Source organism: Pseudorca crassidens, chromosome 11 (genome assembly GCF_039906515.1).
Source record: "Pseudorca crassidens isolate mPseCra1 chromosome 11, mPseCra1.hap1, whole genome shotgun sequence".
In the NCBI taxonomy this organism is placed as follows: Eukaryota; Metazoa; Chordata; class Mammalia; order Artiodactyla; family Delphinidae; genus Pseudorca; species Pseudorca crassidens.
In genome coordinates, this window is record NC_090306.1 from 59,589,704 (window position 1) to 59,612,964 (window position 23,261).

The following is a 23,261-nucleotide window of genomic DNA, read 5'->3' on the forward strand; positions in this document are numbered from 1 at the left end:
TGCAGAGCACGGGCTCTACACACGTGGGCTTCAGTAGTTGTGGTGCATGGGCTCAGTAGTTGTGGCTCACGGGCTCTAGAGCACAGGCTCAGTAGTTGTGGTGCTCGGGCTTAGCTGCTCCGTGGCATGTGGGATCTTCCCGGACCAGGGCTTGAACCCATGTCCCCTGCATTGGCAGGCGGATTCTTAACCACTGCACCACCAGGGAAACCCTCTGCTTCCTGTTACCTGCCTGGCCCAGCAGGCGCTTGAGTTCATATAGGATAAGAAACAAAGAGGGCTAAAGACAGCAGAACACTTCCAGGAGGGTCTATAGGAGAAAGAGAGGCCCTGGGAAGGCCGAAGGATTGGGTGAAGGTAGGAGGAGAACATGGGGCAAACACAGTGTCAAAAAGCCAAGAGGGCAGAGAGGATCGATAAGGAAATGGGGAGGAGATGGAGGAGATGGGAGGAAAATGAACCTCACCGAAATCTCTTTGATGATTAAAAATTCCCTGATCGTACATGGCACGCCAGTTTAAGAGCATGAATTTCAGCATCAGATAAAAGTTTGTCCAGAACTTGGCTCAGCCAGTGTGGGGGATCATAAGGTCATCTTTAAAGCTATTCAAAACAAATTATTTTATTCTTTACAGTTCTACAGTAAACTAACTTTAGTATGGTGAGTTGGAATTCTACCTAAATCACTTTTTCCCCCAATGAAGCAGTTGCTTTCATAAATGAATTTTTTTTAATGCAGATCTTCTTAGGACCACAACTTTTAGGTCCACAACACAGTATAACTGATAAATGGTTAATCGTTAATAAATTTTTTTCAGGTGCCGCTCAAAGATACCACCACTTTGGGTGTCTCTGAAATGACTTATTTTTTTTTATAGAGTGACAAATACTATTTTTCATTTTTAAATATAGAAAAACTGAGTTATAAAAAATTATATTAGTTTAAGTTCATATAGCCAGCCCAGAATCTAAATGGTTTTTTTTTTAAAGGTCCTACTCAGCAGTTAGTTTAAAAGTCCCTTCTTTTCTCATCAAGAGAGGAAATAAATTTCATTCATGAGTTGCAGTGATGTTCCCCACAGGAGGTTAGTATTCCCTGTTGCGCTCACTGATTGATTTGACTCCAAGCCAAAGGATTAGAGTTAATATGCTATTAAAACCAACCCTGGATATTTTAACAACTGATCACCTGTTTGTAGATCATCTTCTTTCCCAGGAACTTCTTACACTGGCAGCAGGGAGAAAATTCTCGTTTCTAAATTTTAGAGAGAAATATGCCATTTATTGTTTTCTTGGAAAATTTCTTTCTGTAGTTATGTCTTCTTAAAAAGTAATTGCTATTTATTTTTTCCCATGCATTTAAACAAGATGGGTTGATGGATGGACAGACAGATGGAGAGACGTGTGATAAAGGAAATAGAGCACTATGCTAATTGTGGAATTTACGTCGGGGGGGTATATGGGCATTTACTCTACAATTTTTTAAAAACTTTTCTGTATGCTTGGAAATTTTAGTTATAAAATGTTGGGAAAAGGATAATTGTTCCAGACATCTAAAACTGCAATTTAAATATTGTGTCAGAAGGTGATGGCAATGCTTTGAACATCAGATAGCCCCGTTTATTCAGGCCTTCAATGATTGAGTACCTGGAATTTCACATTTTATTTACCAAAGTGGAATTTAGTTAAAATGGCTGAACTTATGCCAAAGTTTTCAAAGAGACTATTTTTTAGTAATTTCTTATAAAGTGTTTAAGGATACTTCAGTCCCTTTCTGATGATGCTGACTTTTCTTCACCTGTGAAATCTGGCCACTAGGTCAGAACTTCTTCCTCCCTGTAGGTATAGTTTAGTTCCCTTGGGCTTCATCCATGAAGTTCCCAGTCTACTGAGCTCGGTCTCAGATATTCAGAGTCTGTCACTGCCTTCAAGCTACTCAAACTGAGTAAGAGCACTGAGAGTAAGTAAATAAACTTTGGACTAGAGTGGTAGCTCTCAAGTTGTGAAATCTCTTTCATTTTTTTTTTTTTTTCTCCAGTAGATTTTCCTCTTTCCTCTTTATTATTGGAACTTTAGAGTGGAGGTACTACCCTCTTCTTTGTACTGATCTTTTTCTTCATTACATTTTTTCTTCTCTGCATTCTCATTTCCTCTTCCATCCAACTCCCCACAACGATGGCAGCCACGCTAATGTGTTTCATATATATCCTTGGATAGTCAGGCTTTCTGGAACATTATTAGTGTTGTTTTTGAATCTGTTTTAAATTTCTTTGAATTATATACATCTGCTCAGAGTCTGATACGTGGAATTCCTTGGCATATGTCCTTACGTTCTCCTCCTCGAGTGATGGCCTCTTCCAACTCTGCTGACCACAACTGTGCAGTGATGAACGTTCTCACACAGGCCTCCTTGTGAACCTGTGGGAGGTTTTCTCTGGCACGCATACTGGAGGTGGGGTATAGGATACACACAGCCTTAATTCTATGAAATGCTGTCAGATTGTTGGTCAGCTCCAACTCATAACAGCAGCACATGAGGTTGACTGCTTCTCTGTATCCTCATCAACACCTGACATTATCAGACTTTCTAAATTTTTCAATCCTAATTGGGGTAAAGTGGTATCTTACTGTTTTAATTTGTCTTTCTCTGATGAGTAACAAAGTTGTGCATCTCTTTCTTATGTTAGCTATTCAGATTTCTCCTTCTATGAATTGTTTGCCCAGTTTTCCATTGGGTTACCTGTCTTTTTCAGGATGAGAATATACTTTTCCACTTGATGCTGTTATTTTATTTTTTCCCAGTGCTCTCAAAGATAAAATAGACCAAACTATAGCAATGGCTTAAGATAGTAACAATTATTTTCTCTTTCAATGGTTTCCTTCCTGGTGCTAATTACAACTTAAAACTATATCATATACTTCTGGTTTACTTGCTCTTGGCCAATCTCCCCACTAAGGAAACATGCTCTATGAGGGCAGAGATCCTGTCTACCTTATCTAATTGTTTTCTCCCTGTACTTAAGACAGTGGTTAGCACATCATAGGTGCTTGATAAAGAACTATTGATTCTGTTCATTAGCTGAATATTGAGCTACGTGTGCCAGGTACTGAGTTGGCCCTAAGACACTGCCCTCAAAAGGAGCTCATTGGTCACCCAGAAAGAGAAGAAATCAAAGAATTACAATAAACGGTGCCATGTGTTAGTTCAACTGGAAACTTGCCTCAGTCAAAGGACTCAAGCCCTTCCACAGAAAATTACAGTTAAACTGGGATAACAAAAATTAAGCAAGAGTTCTAAAGCAAACAAAGGGCAACAATTAAAACACATAATTTGAAACAGTTTTATGAACTTGTGCTCTCCCCATTTAAGGCAGAGGTCAAAATACAACATCCAGGGAAATGAGCCCAGGAGTTGTCCTCTTTGCAAGAGAACTCTGCATGGGAGGGAAAGCTCACCTCCAGGGATCTGTGGGAAGTTCAGCTGAAGTCTGAGCTCCTACACCATCTCAGCAGCCTGCTTTTCTGGTTTGAGGATTCTAGTTTTTTTTTTAAATCCATGTCAAGGCCTGGTGAGCTTTGTACACTCTTGGACAAAGATCTAAAGCTGAGTTTATCCAAAGCCTAAACAATTGCCAGGCACACCCATTGGCTAAAAGACCGTTTTTCTCCCTTTGACAATCACTTTCATAATACTCAATTACAGGCTGTTTTAGTCCCATGATTTTATCATAAAAACATCAGTCCATGCAACATCAGATGCCACAAGGAGAGATTTTCAAGTCTGTGACTCTCACTGGAAAAGAAAGAAGAGCCTATTTCAACTTCTCAAAGCATTCTTTGCTCGCAGGCTTTGTTACCCTTACTCGGTTTTTGGACAGAGGACAAGCTGTAGTTCCCAAAGAGAGGAGAAATCAAGTCCACTGCCTGGCTGCTCCCCAGCATTGGGGCTCATTTATCGTCAGTCCTGCAAGGGACCCAGGAGCTTGCAAACTGCCTTCTACAGAGTCTAAGTGTTTCCTAGGGGATGAAGGGGAACTGAAGGGACGGTCATCTGTTTCCATCAGTGGAGGCCACGTGGCTGGTTACAAGAGAGTCACTAGCCCATCGCACTGAGGATGTTGAACACTAGTGTTTCTTTCCTTAATTCACCTGCATTTCCTAACGTGGAAAGGGAATTTGGAATATAGACTTTGCTTTTCTGAGAAAAACCTCAGGTAAAAAAATAAACTGGACGTTTGGCCACTTTCTTCAATTTCACCGGAGAGCAAGGTTATGAGTGCCTCAGGGCATGCATCACCACTGTAAGAATATTCACTCATTTAATCTTCAAGTCTGTCCTGTGTTACTGCCCTGTGCTGGAGAATCTGCTGTGGACAAGAGGCCGGCCCTGTCTCCAGGGGTTTGTAACACTGGTAAACATGACACCAAGTGAAAGGAAGGTGGGTGGAGAGGGAGGACAGCTGGTTTAGGCAGAGGGAGCAGGCAGAGACGAGGGGATACATGATCCATGTTCTGTGACCGGCACAAGGTTCAATATGATTAGAGCACAGCGTGTGAAGGGGGCTATGTGAAAGGAGAGGCTTCAACAGAGACACACGTTAAGCTAAATAATGTCTCTGATTTCACAAACACCTCCCTGTTTTCCTGTGCACTTATACTTGCCAAACTGCCCTACGTGTCCTTTCAAAAAATATGCTCACGCTGTCCATAAGTCCCCTCACCCCAAAGCAAGTCTTTTAAACAGTGGGTGAAGATTCTCATGTGATTTGAAGCAGTTGCCACTGCCCCCAAACCCAATCTCATGAGCAATTTTTGGTGGCAAGCTGGTTTAATCATTTTTACATCACAATTATAAAGCTACATTTTAGTTGAGGTAGTGGATTCCATCTGAAATGGTTAATAATAACTGGACAGAGTTGATTAATTAAATTAGATTCAATTATAAAATAGTTCTTAACCAACAGTGGGTGTCAGATGGGGAAGCTTTTCAAAATGCCCCAGCCTTATGCCCTTCTCTGTCCTAACGAATACGAACCTCTATCTGCGAGTTGGACACTTAGAAAAAGCTCCTGAGGCATCTAGGTGCACATTCGTGGTTAAAATGAACCCATGGAGACCTCACCACTTGCATTGAAAAGGTTATTTTCAGAAAACTCTAGATTATGTTTTTGAACATATTTGTACTGACTTTACTGTGATGATAGAGGACAAGAAATCAGAAGTCTTTTAATAAGAAGCAATCCCAATAACATGTCCTAGAAATTAATTTTTTTGGTAACCTCCGATTGGATCCATAAAGTCAGGGCCATCATTACTATCAGGAAGGTAGTAGTAAATTCCCTCTCCACCTCTATTTCCTCTTAGATAGGAAAACACATGAATTATCTTCATTCCCGTTGAATCTACTGGGAAGATGTATGGTGTTGTCAAATTTGAGTTGCAGAAATCAGAGCTGGCTTATCATCATTATTGACACATAACTGGACAATTGCAGCGATCGCTTCTATGCCATTAGCAGCATTAAAAGTCCTGTGGGGAGACATGGCAGAAAGAACTGACTGTGTTTTAGAGGGGACATTAATATCATTCTCCACTGTCTGCTTTGGTTTGAGCTAAATCACAAATTACTGTATCAAGCAAACATTTTTTTAAAAGAGAGAGGAAAAAAGGGAGCCAGTTGCCAAGAGAAATTAAAAATATTATTAGGTATGGTAGTGCCAGTGAGGATGGAGAGAAGTAGGTAGGTTCAGGAGATTTAGGATGCTGAACTGACAGCACTGTGTGATGGATTTCCTGTGGGGGAAGGAGTCAGAGATGATGGCTGGGAACCTGTGCTGGACTGCTGGGTGGACATCGACTGACCATGTGACCGACTCTAAATATTACAGTTATAATTCTACTATAAGGCTTTCTACTAAACACAGTAAATAGTCATATGACATTTACTATGATTTACAACCACAGAAAGTCATTCTTATCTTCATGATTTCTGCCTTATTTTTATAAAACAAATTTAGAAGGAAAATCTATACCAGAATTAGAAAATTTAGAACAGCTTGTGTCAAGAGATTTTTTTTTTTTTGCTTTGTTTTTGTTTTGTGATTTATTTATTTTTTAACTTTTTTTTTTTTTTTTTTTTTTTTTTTTTGCTGTACGCGGACCTCTCACTGCTGTGGCCTCTCCCGTTGCGGAGCACAGGCTCCGGACGCGCAGGCTCAGCGGCCATGGCTCACAGGCCCAGCCACTCCGCGGCATGTGGGATCTTCCCCGACCGGGGCACAAACCTGCGTCCTCTGCATCGGCAGGTGGACTCTCAACCACTGCGCCACCAGGGAAGCCCTTATTTTTTAACATTTTTAATGAAAAATTTCAAACATATACAAAATAAGAGAGAATAGTATTGAAACACATTTATACATTTCACTCAGATTCCAGTTATTAATTCACGTCCAATCTTGTTTTATTTAAAAAAACTCTCCTCCCATACAGCTACATTTTTTTAGCTTTGTTGAGATAAAATTGACATACAGCACAGGGTAAGTTTAAGGTGTACAACGTGATGATTTGATAAACTTATATATTGCAAAATGAGTACCACAATAAGGTTAGTTGACATACACATCACTTCATATAATTACATTTTGTGTGTGTGTGTGGTGAGAACATTTAAGATTTACTTCTTACCAACTTTCAAGTATATAATATAGTATTGTTAATTATAGTCACAATGCTGCACATTAGATCCCCAGAATTTATTCATCCTAAACTGAGTTTGTACATTTTGACCAACATTTCCTCATTTCCCCCACTGTCTCAACCTTTGGCAACCACCAATCTATTCTGTTTCCACATATAAGTGATATTATACAGTACTTATATTTCTGTGTCTCACTTATTTCACTTAGTATGACACCTTCCAGGTCCATCCATGTTGTCACAAATGGCAAAATGTCCTTCATTATCATAGCTGAATAATACATATGTATATACACACACACACACACACACACACACACTTTCTTCATCCATCCATTGATGGACACTTAGGTTGTTTCCATATCTTGGTTATTGTGAATAATGCTGTAACGAACATGGGGGTGCAGATATTTCTTTGAGATAGTGATATCATTTCCTTTGGACATATACCCAGATATGGGATTGCTGGATCATATTCATAGGGTAGTTCTATTTTTAACTTTTGTATAACTTCCAAGCTGTTTGCCATGGTGCCTATGCCAATTTACATTCCCACCAACAGAAGGATTCCCTTTTTTCCAGATCCTTGTTCTCTCTTGTCTTTTTGATAATAGCCATCCTAACAGGTGTGAGGTGATATCTCATTGTGGTTTTTATTTGCATTTCCCTGATTAGTAATGTTGAGTGTCTTTTCTTGTACATGTTGCCCATTTGTATGTCTTCTTTGGAAAAATATTTATTCAGGTTTTCTGCCCATTTTTAAACTGGAATATTTGTTTATTGCTATTGAGTTGTATGCATTCCTTATATATTTTGAATATTAAACCCTTATCAGGTATATGGCTTGCAAGTATTTTCTCCCATTCAGTAGATTGCCTTTTAATTTTGTTGGTTATTTTGTTTGCTACACAGAAGTTTTGGTTTGATGTAGTCCCACTTTTGTTTGTTTTGTTTGTTTGCTTTTGTGGATTGTACTTTTGGTCTTGTCCAAAATATGGTTGCCAAGACAAGGAGACTTTTCCGTTTTCTTCTAGGAGTTTTACAATTTTACGTTTTACATTTAAGTCTTTAACACATTTTGAGTTAATTTTTGTAAGTGGTGTAAGATAGAGGTCCTATTTCTTTTGCATGTAAATATCAGATTTTCCCAACACCATTTATTGAGGAAAATATCTTTTCCCCATTGAGTATTCTTGACTTCCTTGTCCTTCCTGGTCTATGTATCTATTTTTATGCCAGTACCATACTGTTTTGATTATGATAGCTGCTTTGTATTATAGTTTGAAATCAGGAAGTGTGATGCCTCCAGCCTTGTTATTTCTCAGAATTGCTTTGAATATTTGGGATCTTTTGTTGTTCTGTACCAATTTTATGATTAGTTTTTCTAGTTCTGTGAAAAATGCCATTGGAATTTTGACAGGGATTGCATTGGATCTATAGATGGCTTTGAGTACGATGGACGTGCTAACAATGTTAATTCTTCCAATCCAAGAGCACAGGATATTTTTCCATTTATTTGTGTCTTCATCATTTCTTTCACCAATGTCTAATAATTTTCAGTGTACAGATATTTCACCTCATTGGTTAAATTTATCCCTAAGTATTTTTCATTGTTTTTAATGCTATTGTAAATGGGATTCTTTCTTTTTCAAATTGTTCATTATTAGTGTATGGAAACTAGCTTATTTCTGTAAGTTGATTTTTCATCCTACAACTTTACTGAATTCACTTATTAGTTCTACTTTTTGATGGAGTCTTTAGGATTTTCTGTATCCAAGATATCATCTTCAACAGAAAGTCTTACTTTTTCATTCCCAAATTGGATGCCTTTTATTTCTTTTTATTGTCTAGTTGCTCTGTCTAGGACTTCCAGTACTGTGCTGAATAGAAACAGGGAGAGTGGGCATGTCTTGTCTTGTTCTTGACCTTAGAGGAAAAGCTTTCAGCTTTTCATCATTAAGTGTACATGTTAGCTGTGGTCTTGTCATATATGGCTTCTATTATGTTGAGGTATATTTTAACCAGACTTAATTTGTTGAGAGTTTTCATCATGAAAGGATGTTGAATTTTGTCAAAATCTTTTTCTCCATCTATTGAAATGACCATATAAGTTTTATCCTTCATTTTGTTAGTGGAGTGTATCACATTGATTGATTTGCATATATTGAACCATTCTTGTATCCCAGGAATAAATCCTTCTTGATCATGACATATGATTCTTTTAATGTATTGTTGAATTCAGTTTGCTAATATTTTGTTGAAGACTTTTGCATGTATGTTCATCAGGGATATTGACCCGTAATTGTCTCTTCTTGTAGTGTTCTTATCTTGCCTTGGTATCAGGGTAATGATGGCCTTTTAAAATGAGTTTGTAGTGGATGGAGTTTCCATTTTTTGGAGGAGTTTGAGAAAGATTTTTATTAATTCTTCTTTAAATGATCATCTTATTGTTTTCTAGCTGTTTTGTAGTTCATTTGTTCTTTTCTTCCTTTGCTGTCTTCGTTTGTGAATCAGTGATTTTTGTAGTGTTATGCTTTGATTCTCTTCTCTTTACCTTTTGTGTATCTACTGTAGGTTTTGCTTTGTGATTACCATGAGGCTTACATAAAATATTTTATAGATTTAACAGTCTATTTTAGGCCAATAATAATTTAACTTTGATCACATACAAAACTCTTCCCTTTTACTCCCCCCTCACCCCATGTTTTATGCTTTTGGTGTCATAATTTACCTCTTTTTATGTGTGTACCATTAACAGATTATTGAAGCTATAGTTATTTTTAATACTTTTGTCCTTTAACCTTTATGCTAGAGTTAAGTGATTTATATACCATTATATAATGGTATTAGAGTATTCTTAAACTGACTATATACTTACCTTTACCAGTGTGTTTTATACCAGTGTGTATGCCTTTAAACTCTATGAACTAAGCCTTAAATCTATAACATTCAGCTTCTGAATCCTTTCCAAGTGGTTGCTTTACAGTGTTTGAAACCCAGAAAACTTCGGTTTGCATGATGAGAATCTCAGAGACACACAGCCCTGAGTTTGATCCCCAGCCACGAAACAGTCTTTCTATTTTGGCCTTGAGCTCATCACTTTACAACAGTGGACCAGCCTCTATGAGCCCCAAAGAACGCCATGACATTCTAAACTTGTAAACACAGAGGGGTGGGGAAGAGGAGTGGTTATGGGATTGGGGTGTGAGTTGATGAGAGCTTTCCAGGATTTTTGTATGGCTAAGAAACAGACACACATGTTCCCCAAACAACTGACGTGTGTGGGTGGGGGAAGGGGTGTCTGGATCCCTGTGGTTTTGGTTGATCTCTCCTTTCTTGCTCTTTCTGACATGTCAGTAACTTTCTTTGAATAGGAAGAATTAAGTGCTGTTGTTTTAAATTTTGTTTAAGCTAAAATGTAAATTGCATGTAATAGCTTATGGGATATTAAGACAGAAATCAACATCTCAAGAATCATCCTCTCATTTATAAATGAAGAAACTGAAGCTCAGAGAAGTTGTTACATTTTACCCAGGATCTCACATCTAGCAGGTGGCAGAACTCAGAGAAAAGCCCAGGTCTTCTTTCCTCCCTCCTTCACCTGAGCAATTTGATGCACATTTTACCAGGGAGAACTGAAGTCATTCCTTCTGATTTAGTGATGCAAACACAAATCAACATTCAGAAGCCTGTTCTGACTTTCTTTACATGAGTTTTAAATAGAGCATAATGGCCACTGAAAGTAAATCTTTGGATTGGAAACTTGACAGTGTCCTTCAGCTCTGTTCTCTCTCTTGGAATACAAGGACATATTTCCATTTTATTGCAAATTGAACATAAGCAGTTTTACTACATAGCCAGAAGTTTGGCAAGACCACTTTAAATTTCAAGCCTCCAGATTTATCTTGAATGAACGTGAGGCTGGGGGGGTGTGTGTGTGTGTGTGTGTATGTAGCCGTTTTCAATGGAGTTTTCCAGCTGTCTTTGGATGGGCCATGGACAGTTGTCTAGTGGTCTCAAACTGTATGTGCTCTGAATTTTTCATTTTTAGGACCAGATCTTTATGGAAAATGTGGGTGCAGTGAAGCAGCTTTGCAAACTAACCAACAACCTTGAAGAAAGAATAGAAGAGTTAGAAATATGGAACAGAAGACTGGCCAGGCTGAAGCGGCTCAGTAGTTGGAAGTCCTCTGCCAGTGAAGTGAGCTCGATCAGGTACTTCCAGGATTGCCATAGAAATCTGGAGAAAGGAGAGAATGGGGTCTTTCCATAACTAGATCACTCTGAATGGTCTGTTCTACCAAGCAGCAACCATTACTTTCTTTTAATTAAGTCCCTATTCTTCTTTCAGAATGTTTTGGAACACAGTTGTTTTATGTGATAATTTTCTTACTTTTCCTGTTGCTGCTTTTAAAATAAAACAAAATATAATGCATTTGTTTAAGAGCAGTGATTATAGGAAGTGCTACATTTTAACAAAAGGGTGGCCTTTCCTTTGAGGAGGAAAGGTGGCCATTTCTAAATTTAGAGAACCATGTTTGGTCCTCAGGGAAAAAACTTTTATTCTATTTTTTTTATTACTTAAGGAGGCACGTGCACATTTTCTGATATATTTTGAGAAAAAGGGAAATGTAACTTTTAATGCATTTATTTATACTTACTAAGTTTCTTGTACACAAAAAGAACTCTCAGTTGCCTCGACTCTTCCTTTTTTAAATTACCACTGAATAATAATAATAAAAAAAAGCATACTGCTGTGTTAGTGACAGTCTGGGCCTATGTCATATAACTCTTGGAGAGGCAGCTGAATCAAAACTAATTTTCTCTTTCTCTTTTTAAAGCAAATGTAGCAGAGCTCTTAGTGCATCTTCTCCAAAAAGGACCATTCCCAAAAAACCCAGCAAGGTAAATAGACTTAAATTTATAATGAACAGAGGTGATATTTTCTATTCAAATAGTCTTTAGAAAAATTGATCAGGAATTTTTTTCTTCATTTATTTGTTGATGGGTTCCCTAGGCATCCTTATGCACTTAAGGCATTTAAATATTATCCTTTTAATAGATATTAACTGGTTTTTCAAAGAGGAGTTTAGAGATATGAGTACAGAACCTGTTCATTTCAGAAATATTGTTCTGCCGCTTTTTGTGTGTATAGTCCCCATCAGGTGAAATTCATCAGCAGATGACTCTGGGCTGCAAGATCTGTGTGGATGCCTTGACTTGACTCAGGCCCTTATCTTTGTCTCCAGAAGATCTCAAAGGGATGTCAGTTAATCCACAAATCCCTTTTCCCTTTGATATTTAGTACTATATATGCAAATGGAGACTAGGTATTCACTTGCTTGCAAAGGATAAAATGTGAAAGCTATATTAATGAATAGAGCATTTCATCAAACAGGATAACATTTACATTAAAGGTGAAGGTTAATCATTTATTAACTTAAAGGACACCCTCTCCATTGCAGAGAAGTGTCAGTGAGGGAGAAGCTGCAATAGTCTCTTCCTAGCTGCCATTCATAGATAGCTGTGAACCTCAGCTCGCTCCCTCAGATCCACTAGTTTTCCAAAGGTGGCCTTTCCCGGAGGAAGGTATTTATGACCTTAACCTATATCCTGTTACGGGCTGACCTGATGTTTGGGCCATTGTCGCAATTTACTCTCTACTCCTCATGTTGTACGTCACTGAACTATTCTAAGAGGGTTTAGAAAGTTGAATATTCTACTAAAAACTACTAAAATGTTATGCTGTGGACAAGCTTCTTGCTATACCAATAGGCATAAATACATGGATAAATGTATATGTAGAAGTGTTTTGGGGCAAGTTTACTTAATTGCATTGGGAAACAGATAATAATAATGTCTACCTTACAAAGAGTATTGATAGGATTAAATGAGCGAAAGCCCTTAGCACAATGCCCAGCACATAGCAGGTTGCTCAATAAACACAAAATACTAAAAATATTGTGTAGGGAAGGTGCTCTTTGTACTAAGGGGATAGAGGGAATTGTATCTACATCCATGGAGGCCCTGATTGGTACAGTTTGGCTCCTGTGCAACCTCTGTAGCACCCATCTTGCACACAAAGAATCTTTATTTTGCAGTTTTCTCAGAATATTAACTAGAACATACGGTCCATGAGAACAGGCTCTGTGTCAGCCTTCCTCATTCTGTGTCCCCAGGGACAGACACAGAGCAGGTACTCAATAAATATTTGTCAAATGTATGAATGAATGGAGAGCCCAGTCTGAAAATATTCCCTGAAGGCTCACAATCTAAATTTAAAGCATTAAGAGATTCAGTGTCTTGGGTGTATGCGTGGTGGGGGAGTTGGGGTGTGGACACAGGCTCAGGGACTTATATGGACATCCAGACATTAAAGAGCACCCATTCAATTCAGAGACTTCATGCAGTCACTGTCCTACGCCCCTGTGCATGCAAAAGTTAGTAAGATGTGGCCCCTTCTAAAGAATTTTAAGGTAGCCAGGGAAGATCAGAAGAGAAAACAAAGAACAGTTGTACCCAGATGTGATAAATATTGCAGAGGCTCAGAGCACCGTGGGAGTATCATGGGACCCGGGCCTTCAAGGGGGCGTAAGCTTTGGCTAGAAAGTAGCAGGTGCTGCTAGAGAGGTTTCAGATGGAATGGCACAAGCCAAGGTCTGGGAGCTGGCACCAGCTTCCTTGAAGGACTAGGTGGGAGTTTGTTAGGGAGGAGAGTCGAAGTTAAGGCTGAAAATATGTTAGGCTGTTTCTGGATCACCAGTTAAGGAGTTCATTTGGCAGCCATGAAGACTTTTTGAATAATAACAATAATATCTAAGTTGTATAGTGCATCCTTTCTTTACAGACAGAAAAGGGAGGCAGCATGGCATTGGGGTTAAGAGCACAGATTCCGGAACCAAGTGTTTTTTGGTTCAAATCCTGGCTCTGTGACTTACTAGCAGTGTGATCTTGAGTAAGGAACTTAGCCTTCCTGGGACTCATGTTTCCACATCTCTAAAATAGGGATGATAACAGTACTTGCCTTATAGAGTAGTTGAGGATTACTGTGAGGTTAAATAAATTAGCATACATAAAGCACTCAAGAGTGTGTGGCACATAAGTGCTATGTAAGTGTCCACCGCTATTTAGTATTTTCAAACCCACTGTTTCAGTGGTTCTCATAATTTGGCATGTATCAGTCTTCCAGGGAGCTTGATAAAATACAGGAATGGTGGTGTTTTGCTCTCCCTGTACTGTCTTTCTAGGAGGTTTTGGCTATTTCTCCGAGGTTAACTTGCCCTTCCATACACCAACCCCCTAGGTAACCTTTATTCCTCAAAGCCTCCAAGATCCTTGGAGCATTGAAACACAAGTGTATGGGTGGAGAGTGGTCCTCCTGGGTTGAGTGGGGGCATTAATGAGCAAAGTGCTGGCTATGAGCAGTTGGTGGGCTTTACCTGATGGTGAGAAGCCTGGCTGGGCCAATGCTGGCCAAGATGATGCTCATTCTGGAGGAAGATTCAGGTCTCATCCAGTCCAAACGGTTCCTCTCCTTTCCTTCTCTTTCTTTACTTCCAAGAGGTAGGTGGGTGATTCCTGCTGTGTGTTGATGATTGGGGCGAGGTGAGAAAGACCTCAGGGTTCGAGTAAAAATTCAGAGTATGTGGAGAAGGGAGAGAGGGAAGGAACAAACACAGGCTTCTTCTGAGAGCCCGCCTCCCCCCACAATTCAGGGTATTATGAAAATTAGTAACATAGAGGTCAAATGGATCATACTGAATAAATGATGTATCATCTCAATGAGTATGTTTATTTTTATATTTATTTATTTATTTATTGTTTTAATCGGGGTATAGTTGTCTTACAATGTTGTGTTAGTTTCTACTGTACAGTGAAGTGCAGTTCCCTGTGCTATACAGCAGGTTATTAGTTATCTATTCTAAACATATTAGCAAACACAGATACTTTTCATTATCTCACTTCTTACAGATTCACAGCCCCCCAACTCACACTACATGGTAACCTATTGAATCAGAATTTTTCAGGGCATTTAGATTTTTTAACAAACTCCATAGTAATTCTCATGCAGACTTGAACTTGAGAAACATTTCTCTGTTAATCAGGTCCACCCAGTAACTCTGAAAGGTAGGCAGGTATGATTTTATCTTTCCTATTTTATTGATGAGGAAAATGAGGATCAATGACACTTAGATGACTTGTTCAGGGCTTGAGTCCAGGTCTGACCCCAGGTCTTAGGCCATTTTCCTATACAAGGTCAAAGGCTTTTGAGCAAAAGCATGGAGACTTAAAATAATCTGGCAGCTTTGGGGAGTAGGTTGGAAGGGGACGCTCTTATTCTGAGATTAATACTACTTAATTCTAATCAATTCAGCAAATTTCATTGCATTGAGTTCTTTCTTTGCACAGCACACTATTAGGATGTCCTCAAAACCGTTCCAGTGGGATGTAGGAATGGTATAAACCATCCACTTCTTGGTATTCAAAGTGGCTTCCTACTGCACTTATGGATGACTCAGTTATGATAACCCTAAAATTTGGGTACTTGTTAAAAAGCGTGTGGTTAATTCCGCCCCCCCGACCCCCGATATTACGTTGAAGAACATTTTCTTTATGCAGATAACCTGCCCAAGAAATTCAAAGACCAATTTTAAACTATTTCTTAACTACCACCATCCTCCAATTCCCTTCCAATCCTGTACCCGCAGAAGGAAGCAAACATAATACTCTGTATTGCATTAGTAGGAAACTCATATTTAAGGAGCACCGTATTTAACTGGGCAGAAAGCCTCTCGTATCTCCAGCGAGATTCCTCACCAGTTGCACAGCTGTCTCTCCTATGGTTCTTGGCTCATTCCTTATGTGCAAGTTTTTAATGCCAATATGTACCAGTCCTAAAGGTTTGTCTCACTCACTTCCTAGAGAGTGTAATTTACTTATTTTCATATCCCCCTATAACGTTGCTCATAGTAGTGCTTAATGAATATTTGTTGAATGGATATAAGAATAAATAAGACATAGGCCCAGAACAGTCCTCAAAAATAGGTGGCAGCATTGGAAAAAACTGTATATGATTTAAGGAGTAATTAATAGTATTTCATGCCACAAAAATCTTTTCTACAATTTGTCATGCTGCCTGAAGTTCTTCCATTGGGATTTATTCTATTATGTCTTGAAGACTTTTTGATTTTCAAAAGTATCCTATTAAAAGAAATGGACCTCTGGGTTCTGACAGTATATTGTCTGGTAGGTCTTCTCTCATAAAACTTCAAGAAAAAGCACTAATGAATGGCACAGACAGTTGTCCTGCAGGGAAGAGAGAGTGTAGCCTGGAGTGCCAAGAAAAGGGAAGAACTTGGCTTTGAAAGGACTTTGTTTTCAGAGGCAGAGAGGAGGAGGGAGATGTAGGCTGAAGGGAGCAGCGAAGATCCCCTGGGGAGTGAGTCTTCAGGCATCCTTCTCAAAGTTGGCATCACTGATTTTTCATTTCTCATTGCTGAATTTTTTATAGGTTTCTTTTTCAGGGAAAAAACAGTCGTGTCCCAATTGGGTTTTCCAGACCTTGGTTATAACTCTCATTGCTGTGATGGCATTTTGGTAAGAAAAACATCAGTGTTGTGCTATGTCAAGCTCTTTTTCTCTTCCCATCTCCCTTTTCTCACACATGAACTGGGGACTGACTTTCTATTTACTTTGAAGACAAGGAGCCCTTTAAACCAGACATTGGCCTTTGATTTAGCTTAGAGATACAGGAGCCCTTTATAAACTCATACTTTGAAGAAAAGAAGCACAGGCTTTCTGCTCTTAAATATGAGATAAAGGATGATCTTTTTTTTAATCAACTGATATTTCTTACCAGCTCCCTGTGCCTTTCGTGTGTGTGTGTGTATCTTTTTTAGCCTTGCAAATAACTTTCTCAAAATCTTTGCTCTCCTTCCTACCTACTTAGGCGAAAAGAGTGAGTAGGTAATCAGGTACAATCCACTCTCCCATGGATGTTCATATTATTAGAATTCTTCTGGATTTTATACCAAGAGACTGAGATTACCCCAAGATATGCAATATGATGAAATGGTAGCCAAATGTACTAAGCAGCTAAAGCAAATACATTTGCTATGCAAGCATCACGTGCCTTTTGACTGCCATCCCTCCTTCGCAGGGAGGAGGGGTCATCCTTTACTGGGATGAGGGGTCTTTATCAGGTCTCTGGTCTTCAGGCTCGTGCTGCTGCTATGATGGCTCCTCAGCCTTTGAGCCCTGGTCATCTTTCCTATGTCCTCCTCGCCTTCTTGTTTTCGGTCTTTTTACATGGTGGAAGGGGTATTTATCTATCCCTCCAAAAATGCTTTGTTAGCGTGGAAAAGGACTAGCTTCTGGGCCTTGTCTCAGAGGAGACAATTATCCTCAGAGGCTAAGTAAGGGATGGTCCCAAGGATGCTTCCAGTTTCTTGATCCAAAGCAGCTTCTCAGTTATAGGAGACATTGTGGTCTCTCTGTACCCTTCTCTCCCCTCAGCATTTTAACTTTTCACTTGCTACTGCCCACTGCAGGAAGCATCCCCAAGTATTTGACACCACTACATAGAATTCCCAGTAGAAGCTGGTGTACTTTTCTCACTCTCCTAAGTGAACTTGTCTTCTTCTGGGATTCCCAACTCAGGAGAATGTGAGCATCTACTTTTCACAGACATGCTTAACATTCTCTAGAGACACAGATTCCCATGAAAATCCAATGCAAAGCTTATAGGAAGTCTAATTTTGATATGAAGAGACTGCTTTTTAAATGTGCTTATCAGATCGTACAAATTCCAATGTTGTTGACCTCTAAGACCAGAAATGGGAGGTATTGGGCTTATTGTCTTGTTTCCAGCCTGTGGTGTACCTGAGAAGGGTCAAAACCCTAAAGAAAGAAGCAGATGTCTATTTCATTCTATGATCCTAGAAGTTGCCCAGGCCATGCAATGATGCAGATGGTAAACAAATCAGAAAGAGTATTTAAGGATTAGTAATAGGGAGATAGAAAATGGGGAACGTGGGAGAACAAAGTCAGGGAGACTGGACCACAGCAAGTAGTTGCCAGGGCGACGCCACAAATTCTGTCTAACGGCATCTTTGGAGCTCAGCACCACTTTTCCCAGGCAGGGCTGTGCCCACTGGGCAGTAACCAGCTGCTGCTGAGAACACTCTGGGGCTCCTTTCTTCATGAGCAGAATTCAAATGTGTGGCACATTTCTTTGTGTATATTTAATGATGGTAAATCCACGACCTTCGGTGGGGAAAGATATCAATACTAATGAGGAGTTGAGTCTAGAGAACCAGATGTGACATCAAGCCGGCAAGAGGTCACGTAAGGTCCCCTGTGTCAGGCCCAGCGCACGGTGGGATTGTAGAGAGAGTTCTAGAGACACCCTCGAAAGAGGAGAATGCTGAGTGTTTGGATGGATGTGTGAGCAATATTGGGAAGAGCTTCCCAAAGCTCAGGACCTTTAAGGTAAGCTTCCTTTTGGCTATATAAGTGCTGATAATTGGGGGGAAAGATACACTCATTATTTTGAACTCATGTAGTGTGGAAATAGATGCTTTATTGTACTTTTTTCCTTCCTTTGCCCAATTTGGTGTATTGTGCTCTGAAAAGACAGGCAGCAGGAAGATGTCAGAAGCGGCCAAAGGGTTTGGCACCTACTGCTGACTAAACCTGTGTGGCCTTTCATTTCCCAACACCACAGTGTGGATGCCCTCCACCAGGGGGATGTGAACTTTGCTCTGAGTTTTTCCTGCAAGGAGCAGAGGGCTGCCTCCAGTGATTTACATGCTTCCTCTTGTAATCTTCCACTAGTGACAGACGTTTCTGAGACAGCTTGCCAGGGCCAGGGGGCTGCTTTGTGGAAAAATCCGTCAGCCCGGAGTAGCCAGGGAGCCTCTGAGCTCTGGGAAGATTGGGGGCTTTTTCTCACCAGGGCTGAGAGGCAGAACTGTGCTGGCTTCCATGGCGCTTCTGTCAGCCCTGGCCGCCTGCCCCCTCCTCTCCCATCTGTGTGGCCTGGGAGAGGACATCTCTGGCCAGCTGGTTGTGTGAGATATATCTGGAATCAAATCTGCCACATAACTCTTTCTTTCTTTCTTTTTTTTTTTTAACAGTGGCTTGACAATAGTCTCCCTTTACATACTTAGCTTAAAAGATCAAGACCGATGTACCCCAAGTCTCCCTTTGAGGTGAGAGTTCCAGTCTTGTTTTCCTTTGGGGAGAAGGATTCTTGAAGGCCTCTTTCATTAATTATTTTGTTCTCCTCCTCCAGCAACCTCACCAGCTCCCAGGATCCGGCTCTGCCACCCACAGCTTCCCCCTTGGGTAAGATCGTCACATTCCTCACCCTCAAACCTAGCCTGGGTTTCATGTGAATTGTCAAGAGAAGAACCAGCCTTTCAGGTTAACCTTGTCACTCTCCTCCCCTCTGTCCAATGCCTTGCAGCACCTAATACATCTCTGGCAACCACACAACCCCCCTTCCAAGTACCAGAGATCACTTTCTGTGAGATCCTGCCATGTCAGGAGACTTACTGCTGTCCCAACTGGGGAACAAGAAGAGTCCTCTCAAGCCCTGTGCAAAGACAGCCCAAGGAGAAGGAGCCCCATCAGAGGCCATGGGCAGGTAAAGAATGTTCAAAGAGTAACAACTAGTGCTTTGAACCTGAGGTTTTTCCCTCCTCACTGTTTACTTGGATAGTCTGTTAATGGTTCCACTCTTCTATTTGGGGTGGCAAGATCTTTGAAAACACAAATACACAAACTTGTAATCACTTGTAATATTGAGTTCCCCACCCAGGGATGAAATTTTGGTTGATTCAAGTGAAAGGGTCTCATTTATTCACTGCCAACCAAGATAGTAATAGTAGCACAAGAGAAGTAATTATGTGAAGATGGGTAGATCTTTTGGCTCACTTAGAACTTATAAGATGATGTGGCATCTGGGCTCTCTGCCTAAACCAAGCAGGGCAAAATGTAAAAGGCTATGAAGATTCTGATGAGTTCAGGGTAAGCTTTAAGTCCCTGAAAAAGGCTTCCACTTTCAGATTATCTTCTTCCTCCTCCTCGGGGGACGGACGGACACACACACACACGCACACGCACACGCACACGCTCTCTCGCTCTCTCGCTCTCACACACACACACACACACTAAGTAACAGAATTTTCATGTTAAAAAAATTGGGACTTCCCTGGTGGTCCAGTGGTTAGGACTCTGTGCTTCCACTGAAGGGGGCACGGGTTTGATCCCTGGTCTGGGAACTAAGATCCCACATGCCGCGTGGCCAAAAAAATAAATAAATAAATATAATAAATTATGGAAACTTGATCAAGGACTAAAAGTGTAATTATCTCTGTAAGATCAAATACTGTACATCCCAGTGTATACTAAGTTATTGTTTCTAGAAATCTCCTCTGTATACACACATTTTAACAAGTGTCTAAAATAATGATGATGATGATGCTAATAATAACAGTACATACATATCAGTGTGACTTATCAGTTAAGATGCTGTGGTAACAACAACTCCCAAATCACTGTGGCTTAATGTGACAAACATTTATTTGACTCTCTCTATATGTCAAATGTCGATCAAAAGAGGGATCTTGTTCATCACGCCATTCAAGACTCAGCTGATAGAGACTCCTTCTCAGTACGTATTTCCACAGCCTCTATAGAGGTGGTAAGAGAATGGGGCAAATTGTGCACTGGCTCTTACAGCTTCCATGTGGGTGTAACACAAGTCACTTCTGCTTACATGTTACTGGCCAAAGCAAGTGACATTGGTCATGTCTAATTTAAAAACAGTTGGTGAAGTGCAGACCTAACACATGCCTGGAAGAAGATGAGCCAGAATATTTTTGAGTAGACCTAATGACTAATGACATGTAGACTATGGTCAGTGGCTGAAGTTTGGGGGCAGAAGTGTAATTTCCTTTGATATTATTTCATATTCGAGGCTTGAATAAATAACTTCTACAAATCATCACCATCATCAGTAACACCACATAATGACGTATTACTATTGTATGCAAGGCACTGTCATAAGTAGGCTACACGAGTAAGTCCTTTAGTCCTCACAAGCTTGAAAGATAGATAGGCACTGTTATTATCCCCTTTTTTTTCCAGTGAGGAAGCTCAGGCACAGAGAGTTTTCCCCTGCACCTATAGGAGGCAATGCTTGTAGTGTTTTTCTCATGAAAGCAATTTTTCATTGAACTTGGGAACAGATGCATCACTATAGAGTGAGGATAAAAGTTCAATGTGAAGGAAGAAATTTTCAGTTTCGGAGATCATATCCTCAATAGTTTTAAATATGGAAAAATCCATTACTGTCTCAGAAATGCCCCAGAACCTCCCTTCCCTTTTTAAAGCACGTGGAACCTTGTGGCTGGTAACCCTTTTCCTCACCTTGGGAGTCCACCTTGAGGATACTGGGTGTCATTTTCTGAGAGCAGTGCTCAAATGAGACCATCTGACCCATGTGAGGTGGATAACAATGAATCCTGAACAGGAAGAGGTTGGGAAACTGGCCCAATCTTCATTTTCAGAAAGTTTTTTGACCCTTGAGCAAATTCACTCCTATAGCAACCAGCTCTTCACATCAAGGGGATATTGGGAAGAGTAGCCCTTATCAAACCACATGAAGGTTTATTGCCATCTTCTCTGGGACAATGAGTGTCTGCTCATCTTATGTTTCCATAACGATGAGAGACACTGAAGAGACTCCTAAGAAATAAGATTTGCTCCAAGGTGTCTGGCTGTGTCCTCCTAGACACAACTATCATCAGCTTCTCTGGCTAAAAACGGAGTTTAAATTCTGCTTTATCAGGCTCTCTGACACACTGGGAAAGTTGTTTCCCTCTTCCCTCTTTCAACTTGAGAAAAAAAACGGAAAGGATTTAAATGTTCTATTTACTATAACCTTCAGGAAACTTGAAAACTCTGGGGGATTTAGAGTCATAGAAGGTCAGAGAGCAGCTACACCAGTGGCTCCCTGACTTTTTGACCCCGAGATTATGCAAATTATTTTTGTTAATTCAACAGCAACATTTGAAAAATGGTACAAATCTATGGGAGAGATTGTTACTTTTCAAGTCCATAGCCAACACCACAGACCCCTTTATGTAATCATCTGGGATTCCAGAGTCCCCAGGTCAGAAGAATCTCTGATTTATACCAATTTACCCATTTTATGACTGATGAAATAGAGGCTGAGGACTTTGCTTAAGATTCTGCAGTGAATTATGAGCAAAGTAGAAATCGAAATCTGGGTCCCCTGTCCCCAGCATTCTGCCTCCACTTATTTGGGCTTGGTGTGTGCATGTACCTGGGATCAACTCTAGAAGATGCAGAAAGTATCTACTCGATGCCTCTAGAAAGCCCTTTCAGCACCCTCTGCCCCCTCCCCTTTGCCTACAGCCATTAAAAAAAATGTTATGGAAATATAGTTGATTTACAATGTTGTTAGTTTCAGGTGTACAGCAAAGTGAGATAAAAATATATATAAGATTCTTTTCCATTATTTGTTATTACAAGATATTGAGTATCTTGTAATAGTATAGTACCTATGCTATAATAGGTACTATACAAGTACTATACTTGTAATAGTATAGTACCTATGCTATACAGTAGGTCCTTGTTGGTTATCTATTTTATATATAGTAATGTGTATATTTTAATCCCAACCTCCTAATTTATCCCTCCTCCCCTTTCCCCTTTGGTGCTATAAGTTTGCTTTCTATGTCTGTATCATCTTTTTAGATTCCACATATAAGTGATATCATATGATATTTGTCTTTGACTTACTTCACTTAGTGTGATAATCTCTAGGTCCATCCATGTTGCTGCAAATGGCATTATTTCACTCTTTTTATGGCTGAGTAATATTCCGTTGTGTGCCTATAGCCACTGAGATGTTGTCCCCAGTGTGGGATATTTCTGGGGGCCCGAAGAAAAGCATTTCTCCTCTGCTGCTGCTCCATCTTTTGCCTCTGTCCAGGGCAACATATGACATCAGGGTTCCTAAATCCAAAAGAAGAGAAAACCAGGCAAATATTCTTTTCAACAAGATGTTTCTGAGGCATTTAAGACCAATTACAAATTTAAAAATAAAAATTTTTTAATTAAAAAAAACCTTAGAGTAACTCTCAGTGAGATGTGGAGTAATATTTAATAGTTTACCAAGCCCCAGAACACATTTATGAGCCTCCTTCCTGAGGAGTAAGACGACTAGTAAAATAAGTACAGGGAAATCAGCATGTTCATGACATGCTGAGCTCAAGCCATTATTCTTCCTTTGGGCCTAAGTTGGTTGCTTAAAATGTCTTTCAGAAAGGTTATCCCCTCTTCTCACACTTTAATAAAAGGTTTGCATAAGACTAATAGGAAGTGGAAAGTGGGTATTTCAAAATATTCAGCTTCTACTCTGAGGAACTGAGTGTGATGCATCAGATTTTAATCTATGGAACTAATAAAGATTTAAATAGGCAGCAGAGTTAGATATTAAAAACTTAAGAGCCTGTGGGAAAAAGCATCAG

General features: G+C 39.9%; 1 protein-coding gene across 1 annotated transcript in view; it reads left to right on the top strand.

Annotated features, from left to right (window-relative positions):
• MYRFL (myelin regulatory factor like) overlaps positions 1-23,261 on the top strand; it is a 116,304-nt gene that overhangs the window by 83,591 nt on the left and 9,452 nt on the right. The window contains exons 14-19 of the mRNA XM_067697334.1: positions 10,748-10,911; positions 11,538-11,601; positions 16,208-16,293; positions 18,834-18,908; positions 18,992-19,044; positions 19,166-19,345. Of these exons, the coding sequence (XP_067553435.1) occupies positions 10,748-10,911; positions 11,538-11,601; positions 16,208-16,293; positions 18,834-18,908; positions 18,992-19,044; positions 19,166-19,345 (622 nt within the window). The remainder of the gene's footprint in view (positions 1-10,747; positions 10,912-11,537; positions 11,602-16,207; positions 16,294-18,833; positions 18,909-18,991; positions 19,045-19,165; positions 19,346-23,261) is intronic.